Here is a 27,903-nt window from a genome sequence, read left to right as displayed (position 1 = left end):
AGCTAATCATACGTCTAATCAATACTGGGGAAAACATGTTTGTCTCATCTGCTCTTGTTTTGGTCTGTCTTTTGGAGAAAAATAACTTGTCATTAAAGGACGTGTGGGACAAGTAAACACCGTACCAAACAATCAGAGGAGCCATATTGACCGTTGTTTTTCATGTGGTCGTAATCAAATGATGCAATACTTTGTCTCAGGTGTTGTGTCATCATTTAAGATTCTGTTTTATGACTTCTGTCAGACTTTTTTTAAATGGAGCATAACAGAGTCACTCTGTGGCTGTTGATGTTTATACAAAGAGTATTTGTATTTGCCACCGAGCTGCAATTAGACAAAATTAGTTTCATAATGTCAACAAACTTCCTGTCCCTGACCGATCTTCCATCTGGGGACACTGAATCATCTAAACAGCCTTGTAGTCTTTGCGAACCTATACGGCTTCTTAAACTAACTTCATGTGAAATTGAAATCTTTTTAATTAATTCACCAATAAAAACAGCGCATTGCTTTTTCAATGATGGCAGAACAGCTTTTATTTAATTTGATGAAAATAGTCGATATTCCACAGCCTTTCGAGAGAGGTATTTTGGTCAAGCAGAGTGTCCGGACTTCTCAGGTTTTGTAGGTGGCGTGTCTCATTTCCTTCTAAATATGTTCAATAAGATTTAGATCAGGGCTCATAGAGGGCCACTTCAGAGATCTCCAATGTTTTCAGCCATTCTTGAGTGTTTTTCGTTGTTCTTGGGGTTTTTGTTTTTTTTTTGTCTTCATGGACGACCAAGAGCATGATACTGAGTCCAAGCTTTCTGATACTGTATTGGGTAGCACATGACACTCCAGAATTGATTTGGAGATCTATCTTTCTTATTTCCCTGGCTTCCCTTCAAATGTTATATTTTTAACGATGTGAAGCAAATTGATCTACCTTGTGCCCTCAACATTACTATACTGTATAACTCAAGCTGCCTTGAGTAAAAAGTGAAATTATAACCGCAGTTTCTACTTTCCTGGTAGTTGCTGGCGTTGATGTTTCCCAGGCCTTCTGAAAGTTGCTCAAGATTGGTTTTGTCGGTTACCGTGTCGAAGAGGCAGGCCCTGTAGGGCCTTCCCTGACTGTGTCCAGGCCGGTCCAAAAATTAGGAATCCCATGTCCTCAAATGGTGAATCTGATCGGTTCATTCTGTTCTTCATTCCACAGGAAGAGGCTTCTGGACTTCTGCAACTTCAATTTCAACCTTGCGCAAGGTGATGAGCTTCTCCCTCCAAGTTTGGATGGCGCAGTTCGTAGGAAGTAAGCCGGGCAAGCCTTTGATCCACTCAACTGTTGAGTTGCCCCAATCGGGATCAATTTAATTTGTTGCCGGCCAGTGCAAATCTTTGGCGGCATAAAATGATAACATTCGCCAGTTTGAGGTATGCGACATTCTGGTCTTCTCCCTTCTGGAAAGCTGGATCTGCTCCCAAATCATTGTGGCATGCTCCACACAGCCTGGGAAACCTGCGCTTCCAGCTTTCTTGCAGCTGGTGTTGATATGTCTGTTTTCCATCAGGAAAAAAAAAATTAACACATTTAAAGAGGGGAGCAAAAAAATAAACAATTGAGTTAATGTGGTTGCTCAAGTGCGCACACTTGCCTCATCAATGGTGATGTGGTTGTGTGCAGAAGGAACCCGTCATATTCTGACGCATGTTTTATGGGGGTCGTCACACAACAGCCAACATTTAAAATGCATCTGATTCATCCTAAGAAAAGGTCAGATGTTCAAGTCGTTTTTTTTCCCCCAGACATTTTCAGTCAAATTTGACTGCACAGATCTGAGGTGACCTTTTGAAGGAGCTCACTGAACGAATGTATCAGTCAGGAGAAGCATACAAAAGGATTTCCAAAATGCCCCCCCCCCCCAAATTGACAGTTAAAGGTCACTTTAAATGGTGGGAAACGTTTTGAAATGATTTGCTGTGTTGTACAGTAACCTGGACTTTGAGCAGGGGTGTGTAGATTTGGATATTTACAGGAACAATACTTGCATCAATAAAAGAAGAAAATCAGGGAAGTTTTTCGAAAATGCGACTTGTCAAAGACTTGTTGAGCCAGTCATGTGACCTGCCTCACTCAACCTCACGTATAAATTGAGCTAAAGACATTCTCCCGTTGACTGGGAGGAGCAATTCAGGAGCCACCAAGAGTTCAACTTGACACTTGCAAGGTGCGCCATCACACCCACACAGCACACATAACGTCTATTTACTGCAGTATGTGATTGACAATGTTTTTTTTTTTTTCTTTCAGAGCATCCAGGACATTCAACCAGCAGTAGTGAATGTGATGAAATAAATGCGATGTGGAACATGCGCCTGCCCTCTTAAGCCATTTTCATGACACGTTTTTTGCATTTCTCAGGTGACCGTCATTCATCTTCCTCGCGCCTGAATGTCTGTTTATGCGTTTGCATTGATTGACAAATATTTGTGCGAGTCCAACTAGCATCGACGCTGCGCTAGTTTGCCTCATCGGAGCAAGAAATGGAGAACTCGAGTAAGATTGAGTATTTCGTGCTGGCTGCCTACAGTGACATGGGACAGTTGAAGTATTTGTATTTCTTCATATTGCTGCTGTGGTACTGTTCGATCTGCGCCGCCAACACTCTGCTCATTGCGGTCATATTTGCGGACAGGAGGCTTCGCGAGCCGATGTACATGTTACTGTGCAACTTACTGGTGAACGAGATCAGCGGCAGCACGTCCCTGTATCCTCTCATGCTCTCACAGATGTTCTCAGAGGCACATCAAGTGCCCCTTTCCTGGTGCTTTCTACAGATGAGTTGTATGTATACTTCCGTCTCTGTGGAGTTTTTCAGTTTGGCAGTCATGGCCTATGATCGCTACGTCTCCATCTGCAAGCCCTTACACTACAGCAGCATCATGAGCGCGGGGACGGTGGGCGTCGTCGTGCCACTGATCTGGATATTTGCGTGCGCCAATTGCCTGCTCACCGTCGTCTTTGTCGTCAATTTGAAATTGTGCGGAAACGTGATTGACAAAGTGTTTTGTGACCATCAATTAGTCGCTAAACTTGCGTGTTCTGTTTCCAAGGTCAATAGCATCATGGACATGTTTAGCTTCCTGATCGGTGTCTTCCCGGTCGGGCTGATCGCGGTGTCCTACGTCAAGATCCTGCTCGTTTGTTTTGATACCTCCAAAGAGAATAAGCAGAAAGCGATCACTACCTGCACGCCTCAGATTGTTTCTGTGTCCAACTTGTTAGTCGGCTGCGCTTTTGTCTTTTTTGACAGCTGGAACGATGCGGGTCATTTCTCAGACGAGGTCCGTATTTTTTTTTCAACGTATCTGATCGTTTGCCAGCCAATCATCACCCCCTTCATGTATGGCTTCAAACTTCCCAAGATAAGAGAAGCCTGCAAGCGAATGTGGAAGAAAAAGGTCTTTTTCTTGCGAGAATCTCACTAACCATTTCATGCGCCAATGGTGATAACCTGTAACCTGATCGGGTGATAAGGTGCCCGCTGTTGTTAAACGCTGTCCTCGGAATGGGGTTAAAATAGCTCTCTTGAAAATTAACGACATGTGATGGAAATGTCAGCTTTTAATATGTTTCGACAACTACTCCTCCACCGGGCCAAGTATTACTGCTAAAGCCTGGTGATAGGAAAAGAAAGGAATTCAGAGGATGGAGGGGTTGTGCAGGTTTTACCTCAGAGGTTGCGTGGAGTTTCACCATCTCTCTCCGCCACCTTTCATATCCCAAAGAATAGCAGATGTAGTTGCAACAAATTTCAACTCAATCCAGATACTACAAGCAAAGACAAAACATTTTGAAGAACATGATGTTGAAGACATTGTAAGAAGAGAGCAAATATTTCTCAAATGAATTGATGTGCAACTGAGTGTGAAAGGTTTTTTTTTTTCTTTGTGGACAAAATATTGAAAGATCAAGGGGTGGAAAAGCTGTCAAATGTGGTGGATAATTTACTGAAGTGAAATGTGCAAATAGCAATGGAAAAGAAAGAAAAACATTGATGTGAGAGGCACGTAGTGTAAAGCAGGTTCTAAAACGAACCTCGGTTTCAATAGCTTTGGAATTATTATAATTATTCTTTCATTCCTTTTGGCTTTGTTTTTTTTAATTGGTTCAGAAATTGTGTTTGTTAGTTTTTATTTCTCAAAAATGCTTGGATTTACTTTAATTGTTATTACCGGTACTTTGATGTTTTTTATGCATATACTGAATATGGAATATTTGTGGAGTGCACAATAAAAGAGTTCAGTCAACGACAATTCCCAAACATTTTTGTTTTTATATTACAGTTGACCCCTGCATATTTTCAGCTCGATACACACGGATTGACCTCCACCAATCCATCCATCCATTACGGTGGCTGGCGTGCTGGAGTCTTCGGATAGTAGGCGGGGGACACCCTGAACTGGTTGCCAGCCACTCGCAAGCAACGTGAAGCTTTTGCTCTTTCGTGAACGTGTATGGGGAAGAAAAAGCTTGATGCCCATAAAACGCTAAATATTTGACCGATTGGTTTGATGTTTGTCAGCTGCACTTTTAGTTTTGAGGACAGCAGGATTGCTGTGGTGGATTTACCTGACAATGTACATCTTTTACCTTTATGTATGGCCTCAACCTTCCTGAGGCGCGCACAGATTTCTGTTGTGAAAAAAGGGGCTTTTTTATTGCAAGAATCTCATGAAAGCAACTATTATAAAAATGAATTCTACCTAATGGAAATATCTTTGTTTTTTTCTTGTCGTTGTAATGCTGTTGCTAGACTAAACCGAATATTTCTGCTAAAGCCTGTGTTAGGAGAAGACCCATTTCGAGGATTGGGCAGGTTTTACCTCTGAGGTTGCATGGAGTTTCACCATCTCACAGTCACATTTCAACTCCTAACGAATGAAAATACCGGGTGATGTTGCTGCAAAATTTCAAATCAATCCAGATACTTCAAGCAGAAAGAGAACAATGTCTATAAAGGGCATTGCGTCCGATGGGTTGCAGCAAAATAGTTACAAGCTTTTATTTGACTTTCTAAGTTTACGTGCATTTAAGTGCAAAAACATTTAAAGCGGCAAAATTGTTCCTCTTGTTAAAATTCTGTAAACCTGCAATAAAACATACACGTTATTTTCATCTTCATTCGGTACATAAAATTTAATTCATCTCACCCTAAATCTAATCCAATAACTATTGTTTGCTGAAGATAGTGGCTTGCTATTAGAAAAACTCACACCCTTATCATGGTCCAGTTGTCACTAAAAAAGTAACATTTTGTATTTTTTTAGTAAAGTAAAACTGGTACTAATTTTCAATAATATCAATCCGTTTTGGAGCCATCTGTAAATAACGCGCCCCTGGAAAAAAACACTTTTTCATTTTGGTTTTAGTTTCTCATAATAGAAAAGGTTTTTTAACGTCGGAAGTAACCTTTGCGACGGTTACTAATTTGCATACTTTGTACAATGTTCTTGTGCGGAAATTGAGTTCACGTGACTTCCGCAAGCACCGTGCCACACATGGTTCGAGGAACCTGCCACTAGAATGTACAAATGGGTGACTGGTGTTACAAACGTGTCACATTATTTTGCAAATGCACGTCCATAAATCTGTCAGCTGTGTGATCTGTAAACGCCGAGCCTCTTGGTTGGCTGTATCCTCCTCGTGTGTGTGCGCGCGTGTGAGTGTGTGCGCGCGTGTACAGCCACTTTTGATACAGTCCTGCCTTGTGTGTGGCCGTAGCTGTACATTCAGACCACAAGAGGGCGCTAGTATTCTACCGGTGCAGCAGACAGATGCCCCGATGGAGTCTGGTCGGCGTGCAGTAAGTACGCTTTCACTTGTTCCATTTCATTCTTGCGTGCGTTCCATTTTAAAGAATGTTAAATGAATGGTACTTTCCCAGAATATACAACCATGTTCCCCTTCTCCGAAACACGCAAAATAATTGGAAATATTAGTGGTACTAGTGTGTGCACATAAATAAAATGTATTATTATTATTATTATGAGTTCGTTTAGCGGTGTGCGTTGATCAGTAAAATGTATCATTCTTATTGAAGTGGCTAACTGGCCATAGTCGGTTCCACCAAAATGTTTTGTTACGAGTGTTTTAGGGCAACGTTTTCAAGGTACCCGCGTGACCAGGAAGAGATCGTAAAGTTGTTGCACGTCGCTAAGTCAGGTACCAGAAGTGGTCCCAATTCAGTTTCACAATGAGAGCACGAACCGGAAGTGTTTTGTACATATTCGATGTTTAACCTTTTTTGTTCATCTTTTTTTTAACAGAAGCACCGCGTCTGAGAAAAATAATACATGTCTGATTTGTATTATTTTTATTTTTTATAATTATAAATTTTATTTATTTATTATTTTTGTATTATTCAAATCAGACATCAGATTAAGCAAAAACATATTTGTAAAAAATGTAAAAATAATACATGGAATAAATAAATAATAGCACATCTTTCTTAGATTTAGGAATGATGTAATTAGACCTTGTATTAGGGTGAAATGAATATCAAGTATCAAGTACAACTTTATTATCAAATGTGCACATACAGCACAGATGAAATTTCTTCCCTCTCACAACATACAACAAGAGGAGCTGCTGCGGGTGCCCGTGCCGCCATCAAAAGAAAAGTTAACATAAAATGAAAAAATAATACAAGACAAGAATATTATCAATACTTTCTGTCAATAAGTACAGTATGAGCTTTATCGAGGCGCTGTCTTGGTCTTCCTCCTATGGCTAACTTAACCACTCCTTTTTAAAATATGACATGCACATGTCTTCAATGTTGTACAAACTCATTCATTGGTTTATTTCTTACTTTTTGTTTGTGATGCCTTTTTCTTGTTTGATTGTTGTTGGGGCGGGGGTTGCACTTTCTTGCTTTAGTTTTCTTGTTGTTTGTTTGAGATTCCTTTTTCTTCTTTGCTTGTTCCCATAGTTTTGCTAATGTAGTGAATTGCACAAAAGAGGCGGAAAATGCTCACGATAACTCAGGGAAAAACTTGATGGCCATTTTTCGTATTTGTATTTTCCATGAATCATTGTAGGAGCCGACAAAGTAAATCTATAATTGCAGTCAATATTTGATAGTATGAAAAAAAATAGATAGGCCATAAATATAAGAGAATCAAATGAAAATATTTGTGACTGTAACTGAGTCATATTTATTAATTACAGTTCACAAGTGAATGAAAACACTTCAGGCAATGAATCTAAAAGAGTGAAATGACAGGTAGAGCAATAACTGAGCGTGCTTCCTTGTGCCACATGACAATATATTCTTATGTCACTGCCCAAACCAGTTCTGTGTGTGCCATTCGGAATTTCACAAAGTTGGATATCAGAGCTGTCATGAACCGAAATCTGCTCTGCTATATCGGATTATATCCTGGTTAATAATAGAATAATACCATCTGGTTTTAGATCAATCGAAGCATTTTTACACACTGAGACGATAAATGCGTATCACTCCTGTGTATTGTCATGTAATTGCGTTAAAAAAAGTCAATATTTTTTATGCTTAACATGCTTGCTTTTTACAAATGCACTTTTGCCTACATGGACATCATGACGTAGTTCAAATAAAAAGACGTGCTGAAAATAATGTGATTAGAATTTTTAGGAATGGAATTTGTTGTATTATATGTCATAAAGAGTCGATAAAAATACTCGTGGAGCTCGATTAGTTTTGTAAAAATCCTTTTAAAAAGGGGAAACAAAAATGAATAACTGAAATAATCAAGATGCAACAAGGATGCACACCCTCTTACAAATGGGAGGTGACATGTCTGTGGTCATATTAAACCAATACTGTAACATTCATTTAACCTCATGTTAATTGAAACTCAGCACGCACCCGCCACCATTTAAAGTACGTCTGATCTAGTTCGGCGGTTCTAGAAGGCTTCCTTTCCCCAGGCATGTTTTTGCTTTTGAAAAGAAGCCTGAAGGTTTTGTACTGACACTGACTGCTATTAACTGTTGATAATTCTCTCCGCTTTGACAGTTCCAACTGAACAAAAGCAAGCCCAAAGCACGATTCTGCCACCATCATACTTCAATTGCAGGTATGGAGTTGTTTTGGCGAGTAAAGTTGTTTGCACCAAAAACACCTATTGGAATTGTAGCCAAAAAAAAGTGTTATGGTCCAATAACACCTTGATTTTTATCAGCCCATAATACATTTTCCTAATGATGTGGAGGAGACCTTTCCATCGTCCAATGAAAACAAGGTTTAACCATTTGGCCATAAATGCAAAGGGTGCTCATTACCAAAAGTGCCCCACAGCTACCGTAAAGCATGTAGGTGGCAGCATCATGGTTTAATTACATTTTGGTTCCGCGAGAACTGAGGCTTTAGAAAAGTTCACGGACAGACCGAAATAATGTTAAGCACAAAACTTTGAGGCTTCTGTAAAAAAAATAAAAGGTCAGGAAAAGCCTACAAGAACAACGAAATTACATTTGGTTTTAATCAGAGAACTCTAAATCATGGAAAGTGTGTGCAAACTCCCATTTATCATGAGTTTTAATAGAATTAATTCTGAACACAGCCACGTTCCGGTTATGACGTGTGCACACTTACGCAACTACATTATTTCAGTTATTTTATTCATTCATTCATCTTCCTAACCGCTTGATCCTCACTAGGGTCGCGGGGGGTGCTGGAGCCTATCTCCGGGCAGTAGGCGGGGGACACCCTGAATCGGTTGCCAGCCAATCGCAGGGCACACAGAGACGAACAACCATCCATGCTAACTCTCACACCTAGGGACAATTTAGAGCGTCCAATCAGCCTGCCATGCATATTTTTGGAATGTGGGAGGAAACCGGAGCACCCGGAGAAAACCCACGCAGGCCCGGGGAGAACATGCAAACTCCACACAGGGAGGCCGGAGCTGGAATCGAACCCGGTACCTCTGCACTGTGAAGCCGACGTGCTAACCACTGGACTACCGGCCCGCCTCAGTTATTTTACTTCTCTCAAATACTAAAAAAAAAACATTCAATTGAGTTGAAAAGGTTATACACCACAATGTTGAAAAACATTTTTAAACTAACTTCATGCAAATCCGCCATTTGAATAGGCGTGCGTGGCCTTTTAATAGTATATTTTTAATAGTATATTTGAACGAGTAAGTACTTCAAGAGATGAGCAAAGATGTCGGTGTCACTATTAAAATGATTTATCACTTAAATTGGGCGTGTTTGAAAAAAGAGCACACTTTGCGTCAGGCATTATGTTGAGTTTACAATCCACATAAAATGGTGGAAAATGGAATCAGTTCATGAGTTAAAAGAGAAGATTTTTCAGCAGCAGCGTGAAGCGTTAAGAGTTGTTCACAATCTGGTGACATTTTCTGTTAAGCTGGCTCACAATGTAGCCTCTGTGTGACTGCTGATATCTAATCGGTCATGTGTCTCAGACAGGACTGTTTTGCCTGAAATGCTTCGCGAGTGTAAAATGGTCGCTGTGAAGAAATGCGAGCTCTTATTGACAAAACAACTTGAGCGCAACCCGATACGGAACGGGTGAACCGTCAGTAACGCGTCAAATTCTTGTACAAAACCACCAAGGCCACACGACAACTTTACAAACATTATCACTTTAATTCAGACTGTACAGACACAGGCTTAAAAAAAAAAAAACAAATTAAAAAAAAAGAGACAGATGAGCATCCCCATAAATACAATATAAGAAGTTGGGGCTGTTAAATGGCTAATTTGCATAATGTTCCAATGCACACACACGCACGCGCATACATGCATGCATAAATCTGAATCGATACCCCCCCAAAAAAAGGTCAAATCTTGCATCACTCACACTGCCTCCCTTCCACATTCATATGGGGATTTCTTTAACATGAACTGTTCGGATGTCACTAGCAAAATGAATATGAACTGTATTCTTGGATTATGTGGGGTCTAGTGTTGACAATATAGTTTGTGTGATGGACACAAAAAAAAACTAATTCTCCGTCCATCTTAAACACTATCTTTGCGTTATTTACACATACAAAATTGAGCAACATGACACCCCCCCCCACCCACCCACCTAAAAAAATTATGTTGCAACAAAGAGGGTTCTTCTACAGAAGAGCTGTTACTCAGGATTGAACCATTTTCAACGCCTACCCGAAAGTGTATAGTATCTCCAATATACAATACTTTTTTTTTTAATTACTCTGAGTCCATGTTCAAGCAATACTTGCCTGTAAAACACATATGGGTGGAGTTAGACACTTGGTTCATGTCCATAAGTAAAAAAACATGATGAACCGGTAAACATTTCGAGGTCATGCAAATGGAAGCACACCGACACATGCATACGAGTGACAACTGCTAAACACAGTGAGGTATGTCTCGACACTCAAACCACTAGTGACCTTACTTTTAAAATCATCTGTGCTTTTTTCGGATATTTCGGATACAAGAACAGAAACGTGGCTTCTGTGTGGCACACGCTAGCGGATCATAAAGCGCACACGCCTTCGTCCTGTACGGAAAGGTCAGTCTGGATGTGGAACAACTTCAAAAATATATTTTATATATATATATATATCCTCCCTCCCTCCCCCCGTACAGATTTAAACACATCTAAATGTAACAAAAATAAAGAATGGCAGGCTTAAAGTGTGAACAATCGTCTTTTATCTAAGCAAGAATAAACATTCAAAAGTTCTCAAGCACCATATACACTCCCACAGAAGAAACCTATTAACAGTCTTTCTGATCGGGGGTCCACCAATGTAAGGGACCACACACACACACACACACACACACAGACCGGGGTTAAGGCCCGTGTGTGTGAGTGTGTGTGTGTGGTCTGCAAAAGTCTTGAAAGGGAAATGCAGTCGTTTCATGGTACTGATGAGTTCATAATGGGTCAATGAATCAAAACAGGACACAAAAAAAATCACAACTCGTTAAAAAAAAAGGTTTAGACTGTAGATGCGAGAATCGTTCCAAGAGCGATGAGGAGCGCTCGGACTGCATTGAACAGTTGTGGTTGAGGGGGAGGGAATGGGGGGTCAGAATGGCAGTAACAGACCAAATGTGGCTCTTACGTCTCGGGGTCCAAAGAAATCGGGAATTGAGTTGCCACAATTACATCTAAAGCAACAAGCCTTTTGTAGTGTAACAGTCACTTATTTCAACACTTAAAAAAAATGTAAAAATAAAAAAAAACTGTGCAAACGACCACAAACAGTAACTTCATTCGCCTTCGGAGTGAACATTCAATGCGGGAGAAAAAGAAAAAAAAGGCAAAGGTTTGTACTGAGATTTGTGCGTAGCCATTTGGCAACAACGTGAGGGGCTGCTGTTCCTTTTTTTTTCATAAAATCTTAACAGACAATTTAAAGCATTTCAGTCTACAAGCAGAGTAACTTAAAATGTCTACCACCTACGGAACGCGCTCACAGTCTTTGGACCTTTTGGCTGCACTTGGCACTTTGTTTAGGCCCATGAGTCTCATTCCATCATGTTTGGCCACTGTGTGAGCGGACACACAACGTACATTCAACATGGAAGAAAACGCGATAACGGTGGAGTGAGTGACTAAAGTAAGGATGACTTCAAGTCCGGTGTTAATGACAGAGAACTTATGTGTTTAAGATCCAAAAGTACAACAACAACAAACAAAAAACCATCAAGAGTTCAGGGGACCATTTAAAAGCAAACTGCAGATTCTTCCATTTAATATCGAATATAGAGAAAAAGTTCTGTCTGTGGGCTTGCGAGGTTGTCACAAATAGAAAAATAAGTCCAAAAATCGTAGAAAATTGAAAGCTATCCGACCTCATTCCTCTATTTTTGTACCTTGTTTCCACTTCACACCGTGGTCTCTCCGTGGTTACCGTTGCTAAGGCGCTTGTAGAACCTCCTCCACGACTGCAAGGTCTTGCCGGACCAGACCCAGAAGCCCGAGGTGATCCCGACGATCATGGTCATCAGGTACTTGATCATGAAAACGGTGAAGTCGGGCGTCATGGGGGCAAAGTTGTGGAGCGGGCAGGGCACGGCGAAGCGCTTGCAGGTCTGCATGTGCCAGGTGTGCTCCCAGTGCTCTCGGAAGGCCTGCTCGTAGAAGTAGCAGGCGATGACGATGGTGGCCGGGACCGTGTAGAGCACGCTGAACACGCCGATGCGCACCATCAGCTTCTCCAGCTTCTCCGTCTTGGTGCCGTCGTGCTTCATGATGGTGCGGATCCGGAAGAGGGACACGAAGCCGGCCAGCAGGAAGGACGTGCCGATGAACAGGTAGACGAAGAGCGGGGCCAGGACGAAGCCCCGCAGGGCGTCCACGTTGAAGATGCCCACGAAACACACGCCGGTCAGCACGTCGCCGTCCACCTGGCCCATAGCAAGGATGGTGATGGTCTTGACGGCGGGCACGGCCCACGCGGCCAGGTGGAAATACTGCGAGTTGGCTTCGATGGCCTCGTGGCCCCATTTCATGCCGGCTGACAGAAACCACGTGAGGGACAGGATGACCCACCAGATGGAGCTGGCCATCCCGAAAAAGTACAAGACCATGAAGAGGATGGTACAGCCCTCCTTTTTGGTCCCCTGGGCCACTGTCCTGTAGCCGTCCTCCTTGAATTTATCCACGCACACCACCCTGTCCTCCAGGAAGAAGCCCGCCGCGTAGGCCACGGCCACCATGAAGTAACAACCGGACAGGAAGATGATGGGTCGCTCGGGGTAGCGAAAGCGCCTCATGTCCACCAGGTAAGTGAGCACCGTGAACAGGGTGCTCACGCAGCACAGGATGGACCAGATGCCCACCCACAGCCGGCCAAATTTCACTTCGTCCTCCCGGAAGTACATGATCCCGGTGGGCTTGGTGGGTTCGCAGGGCGCCCCGCAGTCTTTCACCCCCATGAATTTGTAGCCCAGGTAGGACGGAACATCCAGCTGCAGCGGGCACGAGAACTCCGGGTACTGGTTGTGCGGCGGAGGCTTGGGTCGGTTCAAGCTGGGGGGGAGGGTCACCAGTTCGGGAGCATACGGGGAAGTCGACGAGCCCGGGCCGTTGGGCTCCGACGTGTTCTGACCCACGCAGATCTCACCGGCCCCGTGGGCCGGGAACGCCTCGCAGCGAAGTCTCTCGGGCCACTGGAAACCAAATTTGTTCATGAGGGCTTCACACCCTTGACGTGCGCGTTCGCACAGCGAGCGGCAAGGAGGGATGGCTTGCTCCAGAACCGTGCACACGGGAGCGTACATCGAGCACAGGAAGAATTTTAAATCGGCCGAGCATTGGACCTTCACCAGGGGGTAGAACTGGTGCACCTCCAGCCCCGCGTCTTCTTGGTTGGTGTGGCCCAGGAGGTTCGGCATGATGGTCTGGTTGTAGGCGATGTCGGTACACAGCGGTATGGAGATGGGCTGGCAAAATCCATGCTCCGGGATGGATATTCCGCTCTCGCTGTTGTAGTGTTGAGCAGAAGAGGGGGAGAAGGACAAGCCGCACAGCAGCCACATGATCCGCACAAGCACGGAGCCAGCGCTGGACCCGGCCGCCGCCATAGTTGAGGATGAGGAGGAGGAGGAGGGGGAGGGAAGGAAGGAAAAACTTTGATCCAAGTAGGGCGACGCAAAAAGGGACCAAAACAGCGTCGCAAATCTGCACGTAACGTCCCCCGCTAGTCGCTCGTAGTCCGTGTATCTCGATCGGGTCCACCCACGGCCGAATCCGGGTTTAGTTCATACAGTTTCATCCAAATCAAATCTCCGTCGTGTCATGACTTCTTGATGGTCTTTGTAAGTGACTCCAAGCAGCCCACTCTCACTTCTCCGGTGAGAGGGGGGGCGGGAATAAAACACGTCCTGCGCTATTCGAAAAAAAGCAAAAACGACGGGAATCAAAGCTCTCGGGCTGAGTTCAACGCTCGGTTGTTGCTTTGGTGGAAAAAAACGCGAAAGAAAAGAGTCCTAAATTGCTATCTTTTGTGGCTCGACTCGGCTGAGTGTCGGCTTCTCCGGGCGGTTGGGAGTCCGCAGGCTCGCTCGTTCTCGCCACTGCGGTCGGTTTTAAGGCACCCCTCCATTCACAAGAACCCCCTCCCCCTCCTCAGTCGACCGCGGGGCGCCTGGAAACCGACAGCGGTGTCTCAGCCAATCGCGGCGCTTGTTTTCCTACTGGATTCGTCGCTGATTGGCCGTTTACTCCTCGTCGGAGGAAAATATGCTACAGTAATTAAATTACACCAGAGATTTTACTGAAATAATCGCAACCACGACTCATGCCAAGTTCTCAACAAAAAGTGACAGATATTAGAAGGAAACTTTTATTTTTTTTTTAATTAAATTCAATCTGCGATCAATGTGGGAAAAGTTTACTTTTTAACTGCTATCTATCTGTCTGTCTCAAATTTTCAGGCCGATGACAAGTGTGGCAAAGTCTTTAAAATGTCTAAAGTTCTGAGCAAGCCCTCCATTATCCCCTTCAATACCTCCAGCAACAACCAATGTGAGAGCAAACACCAACACTAGGTCGAATTTACAACACAATCGATTCTCTCTCTCTCTCTCGATCTCACACACACACACACACGCACGCACGCACACAAGCCAAAATGTGAGGGTGGTGGTGTAGGCAGTTCTTGTTGGCTTCGCTGCATTTGGTTTCTTGCCTAAGTGGGATGAAAGGATGTGGGGGTAGGTCGGCATAGGGGGAGGGGACAGGAAAGGAAGAAGAGAGGAGGTCGGGGAGGCAGGGGGAGAAAAGAGTGGGAGATCCAGTTGGGGTGACGCTCAAGCCAAAAAAAGAAAAGTCAGTGGAGTTCCTTGCTGTCAGCGAGCCTCCAAACAACAAGTAAACTTGTGTTGAAATGGGCCAAAAGGTCACTTTGGATTGGGCATCTCGCAAAAGCAATAGTTTGTCAACACGTGATTTCTCCTGGGACTAAATGAGAAAACCGATGATGGTTTCTCTTTTTCACGCCTCTATTGTCATCAACCTTCACAATTTCTCACACATTTTCCATCCCCTCATCATCCTAGAAATGAACATAACACGAGCAAACGTCATATTTTTTTCCAAAATAAAGTAAGAAAGTTGTTACATTAAAGTCAAAGTTTAATAAGGAAGAATCACATTTTAAAAAGTAAATTTGCAAAATACAACTTTATACTTGTCCGATTATAACCCAAGATACAGCTCCTGGATCCCCTGTAGGTCTAAAAGCAGGTGTCAAATGGATGACAAAAATGATGATACTCAAATGCATTTGGTAAGGGCCAAGAACTGTAACTTCCTCACACTCTAGCAGAAGCAAAACTATGTTGCACATTCCTAAAAAGAAGAGATTTAAGCATTTGAAGTTTGATTTTCAGTGACTTCCAACACTCTGTTTTGGATTTGGTTCCTTTGCTGTACCCAGCGTGATTTGAACTTTGAACCCGAACCCAAAGTAGAGTTCATACTGAAATGGGATTTGTGACGATTTAGCGATGATATATATATGGCAACCGATTCAGGGTGTCCCCCGCCTACTGCCCGAAGACAGCTGGGATAGGCTCCAGCACCCCCCGCGACCCTAGTGAGGATCAAGCGGCTCGGAAGATGAATGAATGAATGAATATATATGTATTTTCGCCTCCCTAAGGGCAACCATAACTATGATATGCCTCGTACTGCAAACGAGTTTAACAACCCTTAACAACCCGATCCCAAAGCACTTCAAGTCTCAAAATGTTAACCCTTAACATGTCTAACAGTTAACCACTTACGATATAACCAATTAATTAATACGTATTATATTTGTGTTCATGCCATAATGGTTACTGGGGCATAACTCTTTCACAAATGATGTCAGATATGTTCTACAAGCGTACTTAGTGCTTAACACGCCTCAATCAACCGACTGACAACACTGCCACATTTTGCAAAAGGCTTGAATCGTTTTGCTCTTCAAAAGTAAATATTTTTAACATCAATGGTACCGTGAGTCTACGATGACAGCTTGAATTGCTGTGGAGCAAATAAAACGAGAAAACACATGTCAAAGCGATCTAAAAATAGTATCTCCAATAATAGACACTTCATATAACCAAAAGCTAAGAATGTCTAAAAAAAAAAAAAAAGATGCATCAAAGCAAATCAAGAGACTCTTTTCAACAGAAAAGGGATCAAAACATGTTTGTTTGTTTTTTTTGGGTGGAATTCATTTTTACATGACGACTACATTTTGGAGCATGAAACAGCAACAATTCTCACATCAACTGTGTTTCGGATCATTAAAATGAAAACAAATTAATACATATCTGCAGAATCAATCTTTTTCCCCTCTTTTTGTTGTGCATAAAACTATTCATTCAGTTTCTTTGTTGTTATTGTTTTAAATGTCTTGATAATTTTCTGGGTCAAAAAGGCAACACTGGAAAGGGGAAAAAATACATGAAATGATTTAAGTCGTCGATTTATGCAAGCATGAAGTCCAATATTATGAGGGGGAAAACAATACTTTTTTTTTTTTAAACATAAGCTATACATATATTTTGATATAAGTCCAAACATTACAAGAAGTCATCCTTTTACAATGGGAAGTGAAGGAGATATCAGTGGAGATAATATTGTATGTCGGTAATTTGATGATGGAAATTATGATGTACAGTAAATCTAACTTAAAAAAAAGCTTACTGTTGAATATCCCGAACTTGTGACGTCTTTATTCTTGTGAAATGATGAATCACTCTTGAAAATACGTACCGCCTTTTTCAAAATTTCCATCCCTTTTCTGATCCTCACAAGGGTCGCAGAGTGTGCTGGAACCTATCCCAGCTAACTTTGGGCAGTAGGCGGGGGACACCCTGAACCGGTTGCCAGCTGATCGCGGGCCACACAGAGACGTGCAACCATCCGCACTCACACTCACACCTAGGGACAATTTGGAATGTTCAATCAGCCTGCCATACATGTTTTTGAAATGTGGGAGGAAACCAGAGTACCCAGAGAAAACCCACGCAGGCCCGGGAAAAACATGCGAACTCCACACAGGGAGGCCGGAGCCGGGATCGAACAGGCCCGGGCACCATATCTGGCACGCCACATCATCTTATGTGGAACGCGAAATCAAATCAAACATGTCAACTTCCATGATGCTTACTAAAATCTGGACCAAAATGTAACATTTTCAAATGCAATAAATAAGACACATTTTGTAAGCATTTTCTTGGAACCAAACCCCTCAGGACAGCAACTTAAACAATAGTTGAGTAAATTGACCTTTTTAATTTGGTTTCAGTTATAACGGCCCGCCAAGGGAAACGGTAACAACAATGTGGCCCACAACAAAAATGAGTTTGACACCCCTGCTATAGTGGTACATAAAAGAATCACTGCCTCTGTGCAGGTCGGTTGTATTCAACTTTGATGTTCCATGCATTTGCATGTTATATTTGGCATGTGTTTAAACATTGGAGTCGTTTAATTTTCACTTTAGTGTAGAATGCACTTTATTTTATTTTTTGTTTCCATATGTCCTGTCATCAGCTGGTGACCAGTCCAGGGTGTATCCTGATTCCTTCCCAAAGTAAAATGGGTTAGGCTCCAGTTCAACCATAATCATAGTCGAGAATATAGATGGATGAATGATTATTAAGAACATGATGTTCATGTTCAAACAGTGCATAATGATGACGATGGTGTAGAAGAGACAGAAGCTGAAACAAATGGAGGCTCCTACGTATGCTAGACTGCACCCACAGTGCCCACGCACAATCCGCCCACCGGGAACTTCTCGCAGCGAATCCTTTCCGGCCATTCCAGATCTATCGCGGTTATATTGGCTTCACAGTCTCGGTGTGCTTGCTCACACAGAGGCCGGCATGGGGGGATGGGTTCTTCCAAAATGGTGCACACGGGTGCGTACACGCTGCACAGGAAGAATTTGAGATCCGCCGAGCACCGGGCCTGCAACAGGGGATCGAAGCTGCGCATAGCCGTAGCTGCGTCTGCTTGGGTGCTGTGGCCCAGGAGGTTCGGCATGATGGTCTCGTTGTAGGGAAGGTCAGCGCACAGCGGGATGGATATGGGCTGGCAAACCGCAAGCCTTCGGTCGGCGTGTGTGAACCGTAAGAAATCCAGCCCGCACAGCAGCAGCAAAAGCGCGCAGCCTGCGGTCCGCCACAATGCCCCCATAGTTGTGGAAGAGGAGAAAAAGGAAAACTTTCTGTCAAAACAAAGAGACAAAATTCCAGTCGTCCAAGTGGGGTACTCTACAGCCAAAGTCAAACCTCTCTCATGATATTTTCAGATCTTTCCATAAAAAAATGTCTTCATCCCTCAAGCAGCCCACTCTCCTTTTCTATTGAGAGGGTGGAGATTGAAAAAAAAACACCCACTCTTTCACAACAACAACCATTTAGAAAAAAAAATCTCTAGCTGCAAGTGGTGAAAGTATAGGCACTCTGTACTTCAGAGGTATACAAGCTTGCATTCAAAAAATGGCAACACAAACAAGAAAGAAAGTAAGAAAGAAAAGTCCTGAATCAACTCATGCGCTTCAGTAAAAATTAGAAAGTCCACATTACCACTTTATTGTTTAGACAAGAGTAGAACTGCAAATACAGACTTGACTCAATTTCTAGAGCACTGGAACACCAACTGCTGAGAACTCACCAAATATTAAGAGTAGATGTTTTGTATTTTGTCTCGATTTAAAATGGCATTTTTGTCATACATCTGGTGAGGAAGTGCATGGGCCGACGTGGCACTGCAGTAGCACTGATGAAAAATTGCAACCCCCCTCCAGCGTTGAAGTTGCCCAACTCTAGTCTCATCCATTATATTGAAAATTTATTGTATTGACAGTACGTCGCTACATCATGCACCGAATATGACTGTGTGTTGTAATTCTTACAATGCATAACGAACCAGTGTCATTGCATTAAAAGGAAGACAGTTTGTATCGATCGAAGCTTGTCGCTGTAAAACAATGAAATTGTCTCATGGTGAACAGACACAAGGCTTCCGTCATCTGTCTGAGCCGCGGAGAAACTAATTGGTGCGTGTCAGAGATAAATTCAGCATGCAGACCACTTGTCATTATTCGGGTGAAATGTCTGTCAACGATGCTGTGAAATAATTAAAGACACAGGCCACTAAAGTTATTGATTAGGAATGTTGGCACAAGTAGTGATTTCCCTTGAGGGTCTTTCGGACCGCATCAGCTCAATAAAGCGGTGAATGAAACACAAGTATTAATGTCAGGATGGAGGACTTGTTTTCATTTTGCCCAAGTAAATGAACGTTCCATCAATCCAGTATATATATACTGCTTGTCCTCATTAAGGCTCCTTTTGTCCCAAGCAGATATGCTGCCTACCCAGCAGACCACTCCATAGAAAAATGTTGCAGCCATAGAGTTATAAATCTTCATGAGTATCCCCTGAACACTGAAAGTCCTCATCCCTCTGAGCAGGGAGAGGCAACTGTAACCTTTCCTGCAGAGAACTTGTTTTTGTCACTCCAGTCATGTTTGTACGACGTCAATGTCTGTTTGCTTATTCGTTTTTCCACTACTGATATGAAGGCGGAAGGTGAACACAAAAGGCCCCAGGACAGTTCCTTGTGGGGCCCCAGTTCCACAGAGAAGCTTGTCAGACTTGCAATCCAGCGTCTTACCACAGTGTTGTCGGTTCATTACTTTTTCTACTACTGATATGAAGGCAGAGGGTGAACACGAAAGGTCCCAGGACAGTTCCTTGTGGGACCCCGGTGCTACAGAGAAGCATGTCAGACTTGCAGTCCCGCGTCGGTTCGTGAGGTAGTCAGCAATCCAATCTTTTTGGTGATGGGCAGCCCCTGCGCACTTGAATTTGTCCCTCAGCAGGTTGGGTTGTATCAGTTTGTACTAGTTTGTATTCTATCGTCTATATTGGTTTGTATTTTCAATCCCAGAACCTCACAACTCCCAATAGATATGTCATTGTTCTGCACCCAAACAACCAGTAAATATTATTTTATGTAAAATATAATCTGTTGCGATCACTTGTGTTATGAGAACTGTCTATCTGTTTAATGGCTAAAAGCCTTCAAATAATCCAGTGCAGGCTATTCAATTTAAATGTTGGAGTCAGTCCGATCAGATTTCGGCGGTTCAACATACTATTCGTGCATATAGTTTAGTTCGTAGTCACGGCGTAACATAAAACTTCAGCACCTGCACATTCAAAACAGGTTGACATAGCTGTAAAAACATTCCTGCAATGCTTTTAAGAAAAAGAGAAAATAAATGTTTGACACATGACCATGTCTTCAACTGGAGACAAGTGAGCATCAGCATATCCAGTCGAATATGATCATTGAGCATTCTTATCCTGTGCCAAGAAGAATATTTAAACTTTTTTTACAGTGATGACTTGAGTACTTGTGTTAAAAATTCTATATTTTCTATAATCATAATTAATATTTTAATGATTAGGCCTGCAAGGGAGGCCCTGACGTCTCTGCTATATCACCAAAATTCACTGCTACATTTTTCTCACTCCTCTCACATTTTTATCAGTCATCTTCAAACCCATATAATGTATTTAGAAACACAATTTTGAAATTGCAAACATTCAATTTAATTAAATCATAAACCATGAAAAATTATCATATCAACTACCAGTATACATTGTATGCTTGCAATTGAAACACTCCAACAAATAACGTACTGGATTTGCTTGAGACAGCAAGTTGCACAAGTGGTTAGCACATCTGCCTCGCGGTTCAAAGGTTTAGACTTCAAATCTTGGCTCTGGCCTTCTCTGTTCCAGTTTTCCATGTGCTTGTGTGGATTTTCTCTAGGTACTCCGGCTTCCTCACAAATTCCCAGAATTTGCAAGTTAGATTCACTGAGAGCTCTAAATTCTCCATAAATATAATTGTCTATGTGTGCCCTGTGACTGCGTTAGACTTGTGCTCACACGCAACCCTCACGAGGAACAACTGCTGTAGAACATGTATGGATGGGTGGGGATCTTTAAATAGTCATATAAGTTACTTCTATAATAGAATTAAAACAAAAGAAGTCCAATCACATAAACATATTCTCCCCGCAAAACATAGAATTTCCAAGTACCGGTACTTCACTCAAGAATTATTCCACTGAATTGTTATTGCACATTGGACATATCTGCAAGTAGAGCAAATAAAATGTCGTCTCGCTGCATATTGTAGCATGTAGCAACCATGTCAGGTCAACTGGCTACGTTTTGAGTTGTGTAACTACTGCTGTTTGCTTGTGTATGTCTGTGGCTTCAGGGCGGTGTGCACAGTGGTTGGGCAGATGGAGGTAGTCCAACAGGTTTCCAGACAGTCTGCTGGTATTTGGACGGCTGTTGGAGATTTACTGGAGACCAATGTGAAATAAACAAAAGAAGAAAGAATCCGGGTTCAGTCACTGGTGGCACAGTTTAATAATAGTCAGACATGTGCATGTCATGCCAAGTATTTGAGCTTCCACATGAAAAAAAAAAAAAAAACAGCTACAGTGTCGATCTATTCCCGTGTAATTTATGGCCTTGAGGTGGGGTAAACGCAAGTTTTCTACTTTTGCTAAGGAGGTAATTCAATTTGTGGACAGCCCTCGTTGGCATGTGGGTTGGCCACATTACATGTTTGAGAGGATTTACCTTGACAGTCTAATCTGTCGCTTTGACCTACGTCTATGCGTGTGTATCGTGTGATTTACAGTCAAATAAAGCCTGTGTACAGACTACAGTCTGGGTCAGGATTGGTGTAATTTGTACTTTATTTGCACAAGTCAAGGGCACCACAGTGAAGTATGTGGTTAATACAAATGGACGACAGAAGCGAGAGTCCAAAACGATAAACAAAGCATTACCATTCACGGAGGCACACTTCTTGCGTATATGTGGCACATTGTCATGTCACCAAACACAAACACGTCCCACTGCCACCTTGTTGACAAGTTCAGAGAGCGTTTAAGAAAATGGCGCTTATCAGAAGGTAATGCTGTTAGCTAAGGCTAATCTGCGTGTCCAATAACATTTGTGTACGTACTTAGCTTTTGGCTTTGACATGACAACATGGTGTGTAAGATTTTTTTTTTTCTGTACGATAGTGGCTAGATTCACTTGATTGCTTAATGTCACGCTTTACTGATATTTAAGCCATGAAAAATAAGTTTTCCATGATATGTCTCTACTGTCACAGGTTGATGAGAATGACTTCTTCGGCACGAGATAGTGACTTAACCCTAAAGCAATGTATTTTGTATATTTTATATTTAACACAGCAATCATTCTAACGACGTGAAATAAGTTTTCCTGAGCATCGACTGCAAGTACGTTCGCAAGGAGGACAGAATAACCAGTTGTCTGACTACATCACCCGGGAAAAATGCTGATGTAGTCTGTGCTTGTTTTTGCAGTTCCATTTTATCATGAGCATGACAGATCAATAAAGTCTAATTTTAGCTTATCAGAAGTAGCAAGTGGCAGTTACGTAACATGTTTTGAGGATATTCTAGAGATAAGGTGGAGAGGCAAACTTTTGAAATCAATGGGCCAAGTCATTCGATGAGGTAAAAAGAAAAGCAAAAATGTGTCTGGAAAATTTGAAAAAGAGGTCAATTGGACCAATAACATTACTTTTGAATTTTATTATTTATAATTAATAGATTTAGAATTAATATCTATTCGATAAAATAAAGAAACAAATGTTAGATACATATACTGTATATGGGGAGGCACGGTGATCGACTGGCTAGCAGGTCAGACTCACAATGCAGAGGTGCAGAGTTCGATTCCGGCTCCAGCCTTCCTGTGTGGAGTTAACATGCCCCCATTCCCTGTGCCTATGCGGGTTAGGTACTCCGGTTTCCTCCCACATTCCAAAAACATGCATAGAAGGTTAATGGAACACTCTAAATTGTCCCTTGTTTGTTTGTTTTTTCCCCAAGATGGCACCCGAGTAGGCAGCCGTCGGCAAATGCTCTTCAAGAGCCCTGCTTATTTGTTCTTTTTTGGTGTTTTTGTCTTTTGTTTTGTCACGTTGTTTGTTGTTTCATCGTGTGGACCTGATGTGGACTGTTTTCAGCATTTTTTTGGCCACGACATTCATCAAAGGAGAAGTATCTGCGCTTGGTGGTTGCGCCTTCTCGGCAGCACGCCTATACCAGCACAGATGTTGATTGGGAGGAATGGCGGCACCATTGACTGTCGGTGCTGGACAGACCTAGGGCGCTTGTGTTTTTTGCGCCTGTAATGGGCAGCATTTTTCACAAGCCCGTTTTGTTCAGTGGATATGTCGGCGCTGTTGGACAGTTGCCGTTGGTGCGGCTGGATGGATGGCCGCTAAAGTTGAGGATGAGGAGAGAGGGGCGTCGGCGCAGAGCGCCGATGCGTATTTGGAACCGAGAGCCGCCGCTTGGAATTGAAATGGATTTTCATGGGACAGGAGAAGTGAACCAATCTCTTTTTTCATCAATGGATGCTACAGCTTCTTGTTGACTTTGAAACGTAGCTTGTAGCCGACGTGTGCACATTTTGAGCATGACGTCTCTGATCCACTGGTGAAAGGACACTTTGATCCTCTCCTCTTTCATCTGTAACTGCTTAAAACTACAAAGCGTTTAACGGAAAAGTGGTGAAGATTGCACGACTGTCTCTGTCCTATGTGTTGTCTTGTGTTATTTTTTTTGTTATTTTGACTTCAAAATGGCGCCGCGAGAGTGGCTGCCTTTCCAGCAGCTCCTATTTTTTTGTTGTTCTACTTTCTTCCTTTCATAACTTTGCTGCTGTGAATCTGGAATTTCTCCATTGCGAGACTAATAAAGGTTTTCTTAATTTTAATTGGTGTGAGTGTGAAGGCCAATGGTTGTTTGTCTTTGTGTGCCCTTCGATTGGCTGGCAACCGGTACAGGGTGTCCCCCTGCCTACTGCCCGATGACAGTTGGGATAGCCTCCAGGACACCCACGACCCTCGTGAAGAAGTGGATTAGAAAATGGATGGATGGATTTACTTCATTTGAACATCTACAATGGTTGCAGATGATTCAAATCTGGAAAACCCATGTCTTTTTCCTGTGTTTTCCTAAGAAATAAACACATGATGTCTGTTAGTTTAACACTTTTTAATCACGTGCAACCGAAAAATTGATTTGTTTTTTTTTCAGTAGAGGTAATAATGACCTCGTAAATTATCTTTGGCTTGTCAGGTTAGGAATGTAGACCGTTTTCCTTTCGCTCTGATAGTGTATTATCACTTTCCTGTGAGACAAAGCAACATGTCTGTGGTCAGAGGAGATGCCAGTAGCGTGGAGCCGTTTATGTATGTGTATATACTGTATTACCTAACCTGTAGTGAACTCGGCAGACACTTCTTTGATCAGGCATTAGGTTGTGTTTGGCTGTCTGCTTGCGTGCAAATTTTGATTGAACTCTATTTCTCATTTTTAAGTTTTCGCCCCGTCTCATTTTTTTCCCCTGCCACAAAAACTGTAAGGATGCTTTAATGAACCAATTTTAAGGGCGGAGGTCGTCTGTTTAATTGTTACTTAATGCAACTCTTTGCCCAAACCTGCTATAGATTTTTCCGAAGTCCTGAAAAGGAGTACTGATTGATCATAACCAGCATAGTGCGAGTGGTATAGTAAAAGGTGGAATATTATTCCGTAGTGACTTGGATAAGGGTAAGTGTATCGGGAAATCAAGCAAGAAATCAGGAGAGAGAAAGAGAGTGAGGAATGCAGGCAGCTGGTTAATGTCTGTCAGTGCAGCACAGAAAGCCCACAGTGCTGGATTACTCACCCGCTCCCCCCTTTCTCTCACACACACAAACACACGCACGGTACTGAAAGAAGTATTTATTTGGGCCACCAGAGTGTGTGTTCTGCAACGAGAGGCTCATTAGCCTCTTAAAAAGAATGACTAATACTGTACCAGTACCCTTCTCTCTTTCTGATCTGTCTATCATATCAGCATCCATCCATTATTTCTCAGTGCAGGGTTGCAATCAGCCGAGATAGGAAAAAGAGCGAGTGTTCTTCTGTGACCGCTGCAGAACCATGCCAACACTTAATTCTACCAGCGTTTTTTTTTTTTGCACACACACACACACACACACACACACACACACACACACACACACACACACACACACACACACACACGCACACACCAGAACATTGAAGTGGAAGCATTCAGGAGTTGTAATCAGATGCTTGAACCACCTCAGCTGATTCCCCCAAGGAATTGCAACCCTCATTCCATGCAGGATTTGAATATTCCAGTGAGGAGCAACGTGCGGAATGATTAGTCGGGCCTCCCAAGAAAAAGATGGTCTTAAGCAACGGTCTGCTTAGGAGAGATTAATGTAGCCTAAGGACTGGTCATTTGGGAACGCAGGAGTCTCGCATGCCTGAGAAGGGAACTCATAGGAGAGGGCTGTGGTTTCTTCCATGTGTTGAACCAGTAAGCTATGAGTCTCACTCTACAGAATAGGCTGTTTTCACGGGGCTGTTTTGCTGATTATGGACGAAAAGCAGCATTGTTTTGGACCTTTGTATACACGACAAATGCCTGAAAATGGGTCTTGAATGTGAATGTTGAAAATGGATAACTGTTCAGTGTTCAGGGTAAGCATGCGCAAGTATCTCCCCACCAAACAAGTCAAGTCAAGTACAACTTCATTGTCAAATGTGAAATTTCCTCCCTCTTAAACAGACAACAAGAGGAGCCACTGCGGGTGCCCGCACCGTCATCAAAAGAAAAGTTAACATAAAATGACAAAATAATACAAGACAGCACATTAGACAGAGGCAATGGTGCAATCTTAACCACTTCCCTGCATACACTTTGTTGCCTGAAGCAGTTATAGATGAAAGAGGAGCGATTCAAGGTGTCCTTTTCAACAGTGGATCAAATACGTCATGCAGAAATGTGCACACGTCTGCTACAAGCTAAGCTTGAAAGCAACAAAAAGCTTAGCATCAATTAACGGAAAAGAGATTGGCTCTCTTCCCCTGTCCCATGTAAATCCGCTTCAATTCCAAGCCACGACTCCCAGTTCCATTATTGCAACGGCGCTCTGCGCTGACGCTCCTTTCGAATCATCGTCTGCTCCTCAAGCCATGCATCCATCCAGCCGCAGACTGTCCATCACCACCGAGTGGGGCTGTGAAAATGCTGCCTATTTCAGGCGCAAGACACAAGCGCCAACAAAGCACCATAGCAGTTTTGTTGTAAAAGATCCTGAACATTATTAAAGACATCAGAGTTATCGTGACATGGAATGACGCCTCTGTATAAAAGCTACAAGAGGAAATGGAACCTTCATGCCAGCTCACTGCAGAGGAGCTGGGTGCCATCCCGGTAGTTTACCAATATTCTATATTAGTGGTCTGGTCATCATGGAAACAAAGCAAAATAAATGCCAACAGCAGACAGTGGAGTATTGCTGGGGCTATGCTCTTTTAAATCAATAAGGGGAACAGAGGTGTGTGCAAACCGTGGTGGGGTGGGCATCCACAGGTCCCCAACCATGAGTCCGATTTTAAAAAAAAATCCACCGGACATCCTAATTAAGGAATGGATCATACAGTGTAACAGACTGAACAGGGTCATAGTTGCACTTGAGTCAGAAGGATAGAGTGTTCCTCTCTAAGCTCATAATGCAGCCAACATATTTTAGTGTCAGCTGAAGAGCTGAAGTGGTCATTATTCCCATTATTCCCAAAAAAGGAATCTGAAACTTTTTGCCACTCATCAGAACTGTGTGTGTGTGTGTGTGTGTGTGTGTGTGTGTTTATATAATGGGGGTTGGTCGTGTGACTGATGCTTCCACAGTGAGGTTGACAGACACCAACTGTTTAGCACTTCCTGCCCTATAAGTGTTGTTTTGTCTCGACATGTGTTTTGACTTTGTAGTTACGAGAGGAGTAGGTGAGGGTTACAAATCATGCACTTCAGTCAAAATCACAGACAAGAAAACACTCGGTCCAGTTGAGTAAGTTGCGCGGGATGCGACTCTTTCCACTTCTTCCGTCAATCTTTTTTGACGCCACGTTTGCTTTGGGTGTGTGGTGAGAATGGGGAGGAGTTGCCAATTGGTGCGGATTTATCAGGAAGTTAAAGCCTCGGCAGCAGAGAAAGGTGACAAATCCTAGTGCTATGACAGCAGACAGGGTTTTTCGTTTAAGCTTTAAACACGGATTGCGTGTTTTGGATCCCACAAATCACATTACAGTCCAGCAAAAGCACCAGCTGGGCGAGTCGAAAGTTGTCTTTAAATTGGGCGATCAGGGAAAATGAGAAACCAAACGCCATAAACACTGACCAGCAATAACTTAAAGTTTTAAACGGCGATGTACAGTATTGTAATGTTGACTCGCTGAATCCTGAATAATTGACTAATCGGTTGAACCCCTAATTTCCATTAAACTGACTGTTATATGGAACAGAAAGTGTGCTAAACGATTGCTATTGCGCTGTAGTGGAATTATCTTTACTCATCGGGGCGTTACTAATAGAAATATTGTTACTATTTCAGTGACAAGTAATGGGTGGAAAATGAGGAAGTGAGAAATGAGAACAATTGTCTTTTTCTTCTCTTGCCATTGAGTGTGGAAAGTGAGTTGTACAATGCAAGCAAATCAATACGGGTCGTGACAAATGGGAATTTTAGTATGGCCGTTGTGCGACGAAAAAAATGGACGGTGGGCCGCAAATGGGCCCAGTGGACACATCCGTGGATTGGGCTCCAGTGTTGTTAAGAGTTCACTCCACCGTTTCCCAGGCTGACCCAGACAACAGATGCGAAAATGCAAGAAAACATCAATTTTATAAGATAACGTCAATGCTGATTCTGGCCTTGACTCAATGATGACTCCATTCAAAAGATAGCA

At 42.7% G+C, this 27,903-nt stretch overlaps 3 protein-coding genes and 1 long non-coding RNA gene across 5 annotated transcripts; 2 read left to right on the top strand and 2 right to left on the bottom strand.

The window, feature by feature from the left end:
• The first annotated feature begins 1,023 nt into the window (after nt 1–1,023).
• LOC127611159 (olfactory receptor 2K2-like) lies at nt 1,024–4,183 on the top strand. Its single transcript, XM_052081527.1, has one exon. The coding sequence runs from the start codon at nt 2,527–2,529 to the stop codon at nt 3,469–3,471; it is 945 nt and encodes a 314-aa protein (XP_051937487.1). The 5' UTR covers nt 1,024–2,526; the 3' UTR covers nt 3,472–4,183.
• A 1,579-nt stretch (nt 4,184–5,762) lies between these two features.
• LOC127611188 (uncharacterized) lies at nt 5,763–14,742 on the top strand. Of its 2 annotated transcripts, XR_007965267.1 has the most exons (3): nt 5,763–5,849; nt 8,046–8,106; nt 14,426–14,742. It is a non-coding gene; the product is annotated as an uncharacterized LOC127611188 (long non-coding RNA). The 2 variants fall into 2 exon arrangements; XR_007965268.1 differs by lacking the exon at nt 14,426–14,742 and having other exon boundaries at nt 8,046–8,467.
• On the bottom strand, nt 9,627–14,103 carry LOC127611133 (frizzled-7-A-like). The gene has a single exon (XM_052081480.1). It carries the CDS (start codon nt 13,571–13,573, stop codon nt 11,873–11,875), a length of 1,701 nt encoding a protein of 566 aa, XP_051937440.1. The 5' UTR covers nt 13,574–14,103; the 3' UTR covers nt 9,627–11,872.
• A 1,428-nt stretch (nt 14,743–16,170) lies between the features above and the next one.
• LOC127611174 (frizzled-7-like) lies at nt 16,171–18,376 on the bottom strand. The gene has a single exon (XM_052081542.1). It carries the CDS (start codon nt 18,186–18,188, stop codon nt 17,739–17,741), a length of 450 nt encoding a protein of 149 aa, XP_051937502.1. The 5' UTR covers nt 18,189–18,376; the 3' UTR covers nt 16,171–17,738.
• Between the last annotated feature and the right edge of the window lie 9,527 nt (nt 18,377–27,903).

Source organism: Hippocampus zosterae, chromosome 12 (assembly GCF_025434085.1).
Source record: "Hippocampus zosterae strain Florida chromosome 12, ASM2543408v3, whole genome shotgun sequence".
Lineage (NCBI taxonomy): Eukaryota > Metazoa > Chordata > Actinopteri > Syngnathiformes > Syngnathidae > Hippocampus > Hippocampus zosterae.
This window is presented reverse-complemented; position numbering and strand designations above follow the sequence as displayed.